Source organism: Scyliorhinus torazame, chromosome 2, assembly GCF_047496885.1.
Source record: "Scyliorhinus torazame isolate Kashiwa2021f chromosome 2, sScyTor2.1, whole genome shotgun sequence".
Lineage (NCBI taxonomy): Eukaryota > Metazoa > Chordata > Chondrichthyes > Carcharhiniformes > Scyliorhinidae > Scyliorhinus > Scyliorhinus torazame.
This window is the reverse complement of record NC_092708.1, coordinates 352,948,964-352,961,820: the sequence shown is the minus strand read 5'-3', so window position 1 is coordinate 352,961,820 and position 12,857 is coordinate 352,948,964. Positions and strand designations below refer to the sequence as shown.

Sequence of the window (12,857 nt, the reverse complement as noted above, 5' to 3'; positions counted from 1 at the left end):
TAGTCGGGGTCCTGAGACGTCATCCAAGATGGCTGCCCCCATGAATTGCACATGGCCGGCTGGGAGATCTCATCAGGCAATACATGGCCAGCCGAGTCGGGGTCCTGAGACGTCATCCAAGATGGCTGCCCCCATGAATCGCACATGGCCCGTGAGGAGAGGAATGGCAGCGGGCCTGGTTCGCCTGTGGAGACAGCGGCGGCCGACCGGGCCTGGCATACTGCCACGAGGTGCCCCTTCTTCCCGCAGCCCTTGCAGATTGCGGATCGGGCTGGGCAGCCTTGCCAGTGGTGTTTCCTTTGCCTGCAAAAATAGCATCCCCCCCCCCCCCCCCCCCCCCCCCCCCACCGGGGTTTCCTGGCTGCCGCACTGCACAAGTTTGTGGGGAATTTAGGGGTGCTTTGGAATCGGCCGCGGGTGGGGTCCACCCTGTCCATGCAGGTACCGCGCGGTTGGGAACGTAGGCTTGAGCGTTGCGGGAGGCTACATCTAGGGAGTGCGGAAGTTTCCGTGCCTCTTTAAGCCCTAGCGTGTCGTTTTCCAGCAGTCGCTGGCGGATTTTAGAGGACAGCATGCCCGCAACAAAAGCATCCCGTATTAAGAATTCGATGTGGTCATTGGCTGAGACTTGTGGACAGTTACAGTTTCTACTTAACACGAACAATGCGCGGTAAAAATTGTCCAGTGATTCCCCTGGGATCTGCCATCTGGTAGCTAAAAGATGCCGATCGTACACCTGATTCACAGTGAGGACATAGTGCTCTTTTAACAAAGTCATTGCGTCCTCGAAACCGTCCGCATCTTCGATAAGCGTGTAGATTTTTGGGCTCACCCTTGAGTGGAGGACTTGCATTTTCTGGTCCTCCGTGTGGGTAGTCGGGGCAGTCCTGATGTACCCATTGAAACATACCAGCCAATGTTTAAAAGTTGCTGCTGCATTTGCCGCGTGGGGGTTGATTTGTAGACACTCTGGCTTGGTGCGGAGAGCAGCCATTCTTCAATTCTTGTTCATTAAATTGATCCATGATCAATCACTACTGAAGCGAGATTGTAGCCCAATTGAAGCTATTTTTAACACTGAAATGCAGGGAATCAGTGTAAAGGGAAATAAAGTACACACAGACACAGGATTAAAGTTCTATTAGATGATAAGACATAGGAGCAGATGTGGCCATTCGCCCCATCGAGCCTGCTCCGCCATTCAATTGGATCATGACTGATCTGATGTGATCATTCTCAACTACACTTTCCCCACTGATGCACGATCAATCACTACTGAAGCGAGATTGTAGTTCAATTGAAGGCTTTAATGAACAAGTAGTTACCCCAGCATCTCCGGTACAGAATGACTGCTGTGGGTGAAACACACTCTTATGCTCCGCCTGCTGGGCGGAACAAGCCAGGCAGGTTCTACCACTCATACTACAGTATAAGGTACATCCCACCTAGGTACCGCGATACTCCTAATATAGCCTACCACACCCACTTATCCCCATAACCTTTGATTCCCTTACTGATTAACAATCTGTCCATCTCAGCCTTGAACATACTTAACGACCCAGCCTCTACAAGCCTGTTCAGTAAACAATTCCATAGATTCACTACCCTCTGAGAGAAGTAATTGCTCCTGATCTCTGTCTGAAATGGGTGACCCCTTATGCAGAGATTATACCCTCTGGTCCTAGATTCTTCCACAAGAGGAAACACCCTCTTAGCATCTACCCTGTTAATCCCCCTGAGAATCCTATATGTTTCAATAATAATCTTTATTAATGTCACAAATAGGCTTACATTAACACTGCAATTAAGTTACTGTGAAAATCCCTCAGTCGCCACATTCCGCCGTCTATTCGGGTACACAGGGAGAATTCAGAATGTCCAAATTACCTAACAGCACATTTTTCAGGACTTGTGGGAGGAAACCCACGCAGACACAGGGAGAACGTGCAAACTCCTCCGCACAGTGACCCAAGCCGGGAATCGAACCTGGACCTGGCGCTATGAGGCATCAGTGCTAACCACTATGCTACCGTGCCGCCCTCTCCTCTCATTTTTCTAAACTTCACTGAATACAGGCCCAATCCACTCAACTTTTTCTCATAAGAGAACCCCTCCATATCTGGGATCAACCTGGTGAACTTTCTCCAGATTGCCTTCAATGCCAGTAAGGCACATAATGTTTTTGATGCACAATTTTAATGTGTTCGCCACAACTTTTAAGTAGTAAGGCCTAGTAGTGATTTAGAATGCACTGAAACACTAGACTGTTGTACTGTCATCTGCTGTATTTGAAAGGGGCCCAATAGATGAAGATTGTCACATACTGGATCGAACTTGTGAGAAAACAGTCAACTTTCTTTGAATTAGCTGCCTCCTATATTTCCCCTTTGGGCAGGAACACTGGTAAATAGGAACAGCATTATTTCTATTTGGACCGGGGTCAGAATAACCCAGTGTTATGGTGTTTTGTCTGACTTCGAATCTTTACCTCCTGATCCAAGAAAATGGTGATCCTATTCTTTTCAGTTTAGTCAGATTAAATATTTTAATCTTTGTTATAGATCATCATATTTAGTGATTCCTCCACCTACAAAGTAAAATCATTCTTGGCAACCATTTCCAAATGATAGGTTTCTTCGCTGATTAAATTTTTAAAATATTAAATGAGTTGTCATAAAGATTTAATGTACATTAGCCTTTAATACATTATGCTTGTTGTTGTAGGTTATGACAGTGATGTTACCCGGGAAAATGAAATCAATTACACCATTAGGGCCTTTACAACGAGCCTTCGGCCGATGTCTGGAATCAAGCCTCATCTACAGCAGAAAGAACCTTCCCAAGAGGAAAGGTACTTTACATCTGAAAGAAAATTATGTTCCAGCACACGCTGCCTAGCCCTTTGTATTCTAATTCATGTAGATTATGCTTTTTGGAATGTTTTGGTACTCCAAAGTTATCCTATAACAGAACATGAGTAAATTATCAATAAAACTATTTATTGAAGTTTGTCAGATAGTGCGCACTCTGCAAAGATGTTTTTCAGTGGTGCTCCCATGCATAGCATCGTGAATCATTGAGTGGGTTCACCAGTGTCTCCTGGGTTTTCGTGAAATCTGGACATAATTGTTTTACTTGCAAAATATGTCAACAATTTAACATAGTAAATAGAAGCAGGAGGAGGCTATTTGGCCCTTCAAGCCTACTCTGCCATTCATTATGATCATGGCTGATCATCAAGTTCAATTCCCTGATCCCGCCTTCCTTCTCTCTCTCTCTCTTTCCCCCCCCCCCCCCCCCCTCCCATATCTAATTCCTTCTTGAAAGCATCCCACTGTTCTGTCAAAGATTTACCTAAGAGTGTCCGCTCCCAGTCCACTCTGGCCAAATCATATTTGATCTTATTAAATGAGGAGGTGGATGTGGATCATGCTGATTCATGGATTGCAATGGCAGTGCTTCTGGGACTGTAGCGCAAGCAACAGGAAGATGAAATAAAAGGCTGGAGAGAGGGCAAGCCTCACGTGATCCCCTCTGCTAAGTTGGGGCCAGACTCCTCCATGACCCTTGACAATGACAGGTGATTGTCTGGCAGGCCAGTTCGTATACCCATCATCTTGGTGTGCATCATCATGAGTGCTCTTCTTTACGGCACCCCATCAAAGTCCTCACCTGAGACCTCTGTAATGGAACTCCTGTGACTTTGAGCTCCAGTGAGGTAGTGCATAAATTATCCTTTCCGCCCAACCCAGCAACACCCACTCATATCTAATGGCACACTGAGCTGACCCCAACTCTAAACTAGCCTTTAAGATACTTTCAGTGCTAGTATTAGAGCTAGTGGCTTTGAGTGTCAAATCAAGTGATGATGTAACTTCTTCAGTGCCGAGCTGTTGCTCTCCCTCTCCTGGAGCATCCTTGGTGAGCCAGGGAACAGTATTTGATTGTCAAAAGAAAGTGAATGGATTAGAAAGCAAGTGGTCCACGGTCAAACTTTCAGTTGCTTACACATCATGCCAAATGAGGATGATTGGGAGTTCAGGGTCATACGGCAGGAACATACTGTCTTCCTCAATGTTCTTACCAAACTGATGCCACAGACTCTGATGCAGCCAGCCTCATGATGTGGAGCACTGTTTCCTATGTGAGATGCAAGAGCCTCTGTCTCCCAGTGGTTCTGTTCTGCTCCTGGTGGTTCTGGGCTATTTTATCCTGCAAGAGAGAGGAATAATATCAGTGAAGATGTTGCACTGGTTTTGGGTGGTGTGTCTCTCACAGCTGCTCAGCTGAAGCTATGTGGCCTCAACAGGAGCTGGGAATGAGGCTGGCAACATTGGAATATCTGCATGCTCAGGATTGCTGAAGAGTGAGTGGTGCACTGGATGACTGGTTGGTGGTATGGCGGGTAGCAGATGTAATGTTAAGATGCATTCAATTATCTTGATCGCCCACATGAGGTCAGGGAAGTTATTGCATTGCTGATGCCAGGTCCTCAGTGACAACGTTAGAAAGCCAGAACTAACTTCAGAGTAAGTTGAGAGTAGGTGATGTTTATTGAAGACTGTACTTGAGAGCTGGGGTTTTCTCCAGTAGGAGATTGTTCCTAGGCAGGGAGAGGATCTAGAAGGGAAGGGTGGAAACTCGCATTTGTGCTGAACTCTAGTATAACAATAAAACAATTGTGAATCATCAGAATGTCTTCTGCTGCCTGATTCAGTAAATGGATATCCACATGTGAAATACTCAGGCCAGATGTTTTTTAAAATTGTATTTGTTCATGGGATGTGGGTGTCGCTGGCTGGGCCAGCATTTATTGCTCATCCTGAGGGCATTTAAGAGTCAACCACATTACTGTGGGTCTGGAGTCACATAAGTCTGCCATGAACCAGCAGAATCAGGAAGCTATTTAGAATGTAATTTAAAGAAATATATTTGCCTTAAAAAATCCTTCAGAGAGTGAAGCGTGGTCACAGCTTTATTTTTGCAGCGGAAAATGGTTTTATCACAAAAAGAATTAACAATTTTTAGCGAATGTCCAGTTCACTGTGAGTTTTGGGAATTTAAATAACAAAGTTATTTTTTAAAACTAGACAGAACCATCTCCTAGTTAAATTGGTGTCAGCAGTTAGTTTCAGAGTAAATTTTAAACATTTAAAACTTTTAAAATATACCTATTACCCTGTATTGGCTTTGTCAGAGAGCCTTCTCGAAGGCCAGTCTTGAGGGCACAGTGGGCTTCCAGCACATAGAAATTGAATCCTGAGCAATTTTAATAAATCATGTAAAATGGATTGGAAAGACAAATTTATGGACATGTTGGAGTATTTTCCAAAAATGGAACAATTAATGAGTTAATGAAACTATTAAATCGGCTGTTGCTGAATGCAATAGTCAGGCCTTCACTTGAAAACAAATATATCAATGTTTTCCACCCGAGTTTACCATGTAATGTTAAAAGTGCAAGAACGTGGGTGTTAGGGAAGATAGAATTAAGTTTAGCTTTGGTGGCCTAAGTGTTGGATTCGCCTGCAGGGTAGTAAAGGGAGAAACCCTCATCGAAATTAAATAAAACGTGTAGCTATGCCTTCATCTACAGCCAAGGACAAAGATTTGGAAGATAAGATTAGGTTGGATAGCACAGACACAATGGACCAAATGGCCCAGTTCTGTACTGTAAACGTTCCTAATGTTTCTATCTTGATGGAAAGTATGTGAAAAATACCACTGATGGAATTCATATCCTAACAATAGTTATTGTGTTTAGAAGGAGGGGTCGTGAGAAATAAACAGGATACAAAAGTGATCACATTTGGGACAGGAAAAGGACTTCCAAATTAATTTGATTTATAATGAATTTTATAGTAAACTGTAAAATTATTTACTGTTTATATTAACTATGAATAAAAGTATGTAAATGAAGGAAGGCCAAATTGTACCAGTGCATAATAACTTTGTTCCAGTAATTTCCTGCAAAAAGATTTAATAAGCTAATAATCGATCTGTACTCACTTTTTGGAGACTGTGATTCATGACCGACCCATAACCATTTCAATTCCATTGATATGGACAGCATTCAAGTTTGGTCAGAATATTTTTATTGTTCATCTAATGACTGAGCTGAAATCTCTAAACTTTTTTTCAAACTTTTCTGCTAATTCTTGCTCATTCTCTCCTTTTTCTGTGCGTCTTGCTTTCTCTGAAGGCAGGGAATAGTCAGGTAAGCATAATATATATGTGCACTTGGATGTCTCAAAACACAATAAGGCAATGATGCCTCAAGTACTGAATTTAAATGCTTTATTTTATTAAATAAACAGTGATATTGAAACATCCAGACTATTAATCTTGCTCATTTTCTGATTCTCTCCAGAAGGTAAGATAGGCACATTATCCAAAAAAGGAATAATTAAGCACAATAGATTTGCAGATTTTTTTTTTTTACCCTGTTATTGTAAACTGGGTAATTTGCAAACAGAAGGGCAAGCAGAAACGGCGACAGAATGAACTTTGAGAAGTAGGAAGACTTGCCCCACTGGTATCTTAGCTTGACTCAGTCAGCAGCAGTACTTTAATCTCAGAACCAGCAAGTTGTGAGTTCAAACCCCACTTCAGAGCAGTACCGAGGAAATACTGCATTGTTGTAGGTTCTGGATTTCAGATGATAAATGGATATAAAAATCTAATTTGTCTGCTGAGGTGGATAAAAAGATCACATGATAGAACATAGAACAATACAGCGCAGTACAGGCCCTTCGGCCCACGATGTTGCACCGAAACAAAAGCCATCTAACCTACACTATACCATTATCATCCATATGTTTATCCAATAAACTTTTAAATGCCCTCAATGTTGGCGAGTTCACTACTGTAGCAGGTAGGGCATTCCACGGCCTCACTACTCTTTGCGTAAAGAACCTACCTCTGACCTCTGTCCTATATCTATTACCCCTCAGTTTAAAGTTATGTCCCCTCGTGCCAGCCATTTCCATCCGCGGGAGAAGGCTCTCACTGTCCACCCTATCCAACCCCCTAATCATTTTGTATGCAAAACCTTTTTAAAAAAAGAAGACCAGGTCGTTCTCCTGGTGCCCTGGCTAACTTTCATCCCATAATCAGTAACACCAAAAATAGATGAGCTGGCCATTCATCTCATTGCTGTTTGTGAGGCATCGTGTGCCAAAATTGATTGTTGCGTTTACCTACAAAACCACCATAATTACCTTTGAAAATCCACTGACTCTGAAATGCTTTTGGATGTCCTGATGATGGCACAGGCTCTATACAAGTGCAAGAGTTTTTCTTTTTATTATGAGCATGCATTTTGTTGAAAACTTTAGAAGATATTTATGTACAGTAAAGAGAAGATATTATTGCTAGTTCTAGACTCAGCAATAGTCTTTATATAGTAGCTATGCCTTGGAACGTTTATTGCCGTATCACTTTCTTTTGTTTTTTGCAATTCTTGGTTTTGTTACATTTCCTTCTATAGTTTAACTCTTAGGCTTTGGGAGTTGATCCATTTGCATTGCTCTTTCTGTGGTCATTGGCACAGGTTTATTTATTAACGTTTTAAATCACTGTGTGTGTCCCATGCCTTGAGTCCTCTGCGGCTGATAAATTTTCTTTACGAAAGGGCACACCCTTTCGTACGGTTTAATTCTCTTGACTTTATTTTGCTCATGCAAAATAAATAATTAATTTCCCTAAAATGTAACTGAAACATAAAAGTACTATTTCACTGAAATGCAATTCTGTTTTTCCCCTTCCCCTGCCAATAGTGCAATAAGTCAATCAGTTGCACAAAATAAGCAGCTCATTTTACCACAGACAAACAAAATTTAAATAATGTCAATTTACCTTGGATTACCATTAAATTTACTGTTGACAATAAGTTGGAATATTTTGGTTCTGAAAATGAGCTGGGATCTGTTTATCAGTAACTGAACATGTTATTACTATAAACCTGACTTCCGGTGGCGGCCATGACTGATCAGTCGCACACAAGTTGGCTCCTGTTTGGAGGCTTCCTGTTTTGGCCCTTTCTACCCAGTTACCAGGTGCTTTGCTTGTAAAAAGTGCAGAATAAATGGAGGGGGTGGTTTCTCCTCCAAAGTGGAATGTCGGCGCACTACAACACCTGGCAAAAGCCGAGTAAAGCCTTGGCTCAAGAGGTGGAGGATCAATGTGGCGCAGCAACTAAAAGAATGGTGGAGTTGGGTATGTCATCATCGCCTACCCCACTGCCTGTGGAACAATTTATGGATTTTATCAAGGGGGGGGTTTCGGCATCATCAGAAAGAGATACAAGAGGACTGGTCCAAAGCGATTGAGGGGGAAGTAGCCCCTCTTTGCGGGACTTTGGTGCAGGTGGAGAAGGTTCTGGTGTCGCAAGGTGCGACAGTCCAAGAGGTGAAAAGGGTGATGTCTGATCACAGTGACCGGATTGTGTCGTTGGAGGCAGAGGTGGTGATGCTGGGAGAGGCCTGTAAGGTGATGTGGTCGTCACCACTGATGTATATATTGTATATATAGGATGTTGATATAGGTGCTTTACGGTAAGGCCCCTGTACTACAGGTATGGGGGTAGATCCCTGCCTGCTGGCTCCGCCCAGTAGGCGGAGTATAAGTATGTGCGCTGCAAGTACAGCAGCCATTTCGTCAGCTGCTGTAGGAGGCCACACATCTCAGTGTAATAAAGCATCGATTACATCCTACTCTCGTCTTTGTGTAATTGATCGTGCATCAATTTATTACACTGAGTTTTTCAGAAGATGGACCTTCACATCAAGCCGGATCACCTGCAGCTGCATCCGCAAGCAGACAACCCCAAAAAGGACTTTGAACATTGGTTAGCCTGTTTTGAAGCACACATCGTGTCTGCACCAGACGAAATTCCAGAAGCACAGAAGCTCAAGATCCTTTACATGCAGCTGAGCTCCAACGTCTTTCCACTTGTCCAGGGCGCGCCGACCTACGCAGAGGAAAACTACGCTCAGTGGACTAACACACTCTAGAGTCTCCCTACGTCTCATCTCCACGCGGCGTCAACTTCCCAGTGAGTCGGTGGAAGATTTCTGGCGCGCCCTGCTCCCCCTAGTTAGAGACTGTGACTGTCAGACCTTTTCGGCCAGGGAACACTCGAATTTGCTAATGAGAGACGCATTTGTTACGGGCATAGGGTCAAACTACATCCGCCAGCGCCTCTTAGAGGGGGCCACACTGGACCTCGCGGTGACCACAAAACTAGCGCTTTCACTTACGGTCGCATCACGCAACATTCAGGACTATGCCCCCGACCGCGCGCCCCCCCCCTGCTCATCATGAACTCCGCAGACGGCCGCCCCATTGTGGACCCCATCAGCGATCGCCCTCAGCCAATCCCACGCCTGTGCCGCGCGGCAGCCAACCAACCCCAGGGGGCCCAAATGCTACTTTTGTGTGCAGTCAAAACACCCCCGACAGCGCTGCCCGGCGCGGAGTGGTCCCTGCAAGGCTTGTGGCAAGAAGGGACATTTTGCTGCAGTGTGCCAGGCCCACTCAATCGTCGCTATGGTCCCGGCACCCCCCCACGTGCAGCCAGTGGGCGCCGCCATCTTGCTCGACTCGCAACACGTGCGGTCCATGGGCGCCGCCATCTTGTTCCTCCCAGGACCAACGGGCGCGGCCACCTTGCTTTCCCCACGACACGTGCGGCCCGTGGGCGCCGCCATCTTACCCGACTCAGGACCCATGCCCGTCTGACACCTCATCCGACCGCTCATCGTCTGCAACCGCCAACAACGATTGACCAGTCTCGACCACACAACCTCACGACTACTTCAGTTAAAGTGAAGGTCAACGGGCACGAGATCCCCTGCCTGCTGGACTCCGGGAGCACTGAGAGCTTCATTCACCCCGATACGGTAAGGCGCTGCTCCCTCGCGGTACAACCCGCTAACCAGAGAATCTCTCTGGCCTCCGGGTCCCACTCCGTGGCGATCTGGGGGTACTGCATCGCCACTCTCACTGTCCAGGGCGTGGAGTTCAGCGGCTTGCGCCTCTACGTCCTCCCCAACCTCTGCGCTGCCTTGCTACTCGGCCTGGACTTCCAATGCAACCTCCAGAGCCTAACCCTGAAATTTGGCGGGCCCCTACCACCCCTTACTGTGTGTGGCGTCGCGACCCTTAAGGTCGACCCACCTTCCCATTTTGCAAACCTAACCCCGGATTGCAACCCCGTCGCCACCAGAAGCAGACGGTACAGCGCCCAGGATAGGATTTTCATCAGGCCTGAAGTCCAGCGGCTGCTTCGGGAAGGCATCATCGAGGCCAGCAATAGCCCCTGGAGAGCCCAAGTGGTAGTGGTCAAAACTGGGGAGAAAAACAGGATGGTCGTTGACTACAGTCAGACCATCAATCGGTACACGCAGCACGACGCGTACCCCCTGTCGCGCATATCTGATATGGTCAATCAGATTGCGCAGTCCCGGGTCTTCTCGACAGTAGACCTCAAATCTGCCTACCACCAGCTCCCTATCTGCAAGGCGGACCGCCCATACACTGCGTTCGAGGCAGACGGCCGCCTTTACCACTTTCTTAGGATTCCCTTTGGCGTCACCAATGGGGTCTCGGTCTTCCAACTGGAGATGGACCGAATGATTGACCGGTACGGGCTGCGGGCCACTTTCCCGTACCTGGACAATGTCACCATCTGCGGCCACGATCAGCAGGACCATGACGCCAACCTTGCCAAATTTCTCCACACTGCCACTCTCCTCAACCTCACGGATAACAAGGAGAAGTGCGTGTTCAGCACAAACTGCTTAGCCATCCTCGGCTATGTGGTCTAGAACGGAGTTCTGGGGCCCGACCCCGATCGCATGCGCCCCCTCATGGAACTCCCACTGCCCCAAGGCCCTCAAACGTTGCCTGGGGTTCTTTTCGTATTACGCCCAGTGGGTCCCAAACTATGCGGACAAGGCCCGCCCTCTCATTCAATCCACTGTTTTTCCTCTGACGGCCGAGGCTCACCAGGCCTTTAACCGTATCAAGGCCGACATCGCCAAGGCCGCAATGAACGCGGTCAACGAGACGCTCCCTTCCAAGTCGAGAGTGATGCATCAGACATCGCTCTGGCCGCCACCCTCAACCAGGCAGGCAGGCCCGTGGCATTCTTTTCCTGCACCCTCCACGCCTCTAAATTCGGCACTTCTCCGTCGAAAAAGAGGCCCAAGCCCCTCCAATCCCCTGAAGTCCTGAGCGCAATGGCCAACGGCTCAATTGCCAGGGCAAACAGCAACAGGGACAGGAGACACCCCTGCCTCGTCCCCCGGTGCAGCCTGAAATACTCCGACCTTTGCCGGTTTGTGGACACACTCGCTACAGGGGCCTGATACAGCATCTTGACCCATCCTATGAATCCCTCACCGAATCCAAACCTGCCTAACGCCTCCCACAGATACTCCCACTCCACCCTGTCAAAGGCCTTCTCCGCGTCCATTGCAGCCACCACTTCCGCATCCCCCCCTCCGAGGGCATCATGATAATATTCAGGAACCTCCTCACATTCGTGTTCCGCTGCCTGCCCTTAACGAAACCCGTCTGGTCCTCCCCAACCACTCCCGGGACACAGTCCTCTATTCTGGTGGCCAGAATTTTTGCCAACTGTTTGGCGTCTACATTCAGGAGCGATATCGGCCTATAGGACCCACACTGAAGCGGATCCTTCTCCTTCAAGATAAGCGAAATCAATGCCTGCGACATCGTCGGAGGGAGGGTCCCTCTCTCCTTTGCCTCATTGAAGGTTCTTAGCAGGAGCGGGCTCAGTAGCTCCGAGAACTACTTATAAAATTCTACAGGGAAGCTGTCCGGACCTGGGGCCTTGCCCGACTGCATTCTTGCCAGCCCCCTGACTACCTCCTCCAACTCAGTTGGGGCCCCCAACCCCTCCATCAGCTCCACTTCCACCCTCGGGAACCTCAACCTGTCCATAAACTGCCTCATCCCTTCCCCCTGCCCAGGGGGTTCTGACTCGTATAACTTTCACGTAGAACTCCCTGAAGACTTCATTGACCCTCTCTGGGCTCAACACCATGTTGCCTTCCTTATCTCGCACTCCCCCAATCTCTCTAGCCTCCTCCCTCTTGCACAGCTGGTGCGCCAGCATCCTACTCGCCTTCTCCCCATACGGACTCATTTTTTAACAGGGGGTGAATGTGGTAGTCATCACTGATGTATATATTGTATATATAGGATGTTGATACAGGTGCTTTACGGTAAGGCCCCTGTACTACAGGTACGGGGGTCGATCCCTACCTGCTGGCTTCGCCCAGTAGGCGGAGTATAAATATGTGTGCTCCCAGTACAGCAGCCATTTCGTCAGCTGCTGTAGGAGGCCACACATCTCAGTGTAATAAAGCCTCGATTACATCCTACTCTCGTCTTTGTGTAATTGATCGTGCATCAGGTGTTGAGGGCAAAGGTGGATGACCAGGAGAATGGGTCCAGGTGGCAGAATCTAAGAATTGTAGGACTGCTGGAGGGGTTGGAGGGAACTGCTGCCATGGACTAAGTATCGAGGATGTTTGCGAAGCTGGTCGAGGAGGAGATGTTTAATAAGGCCTCGGAGGTGGATCGTGCTACCAAGACAGAGGCCGAGAGCTGGGGAGCCGCTGTGCGCGTTGATCGTCCGGACTCACAAGTTTCAGGAGAAGGAGAGGATTCTGAGGTGGGGGAAGTCGACATGAGAATGTAGCTGGGAGGGAAATTGGATCTGGATTTACCAGGACATTGGGGCTGCCCAGGCCAAACAGCGGGTGGATTTGGCCAAGGCGTTGTTCCTTCGGAGCAAGGTCCAGTTTGGGATGTTGAACGGATGG

General features: G+C 47.4%; 1 protein-coding gene across 6 annotated transcripts in view; it reads left to right on the top strand.

The window, feature by feature from the left end:
• LOC140403495 (echinoderm microtubule-associated protein-like 5) overlaps positions 1-12,857 on the top strand; it is a 415,808-nt gene that overhangs the window by 287,763 nt on the left and 115,188 nt on the right. For 5 of the 6 annotated variants that reach the window (XM_072491458.1, XM_072491449.1, XM_072491431.1 and 2 more), the window contains one exon: positions 2,725-2,851. In XM_072491458.1, coding sequence (XP_072347559.1) covers positions 2,725-2,851 — 127 coding nt within the window. Of the gene's footprint in view, positions 1-2,724; positions 2,852-6,202; positions 6,218-12,857 lie in introns of all 6 variants that reach the window. The other variant, XM_072491467.1, reaches the window with a different exon arrangement.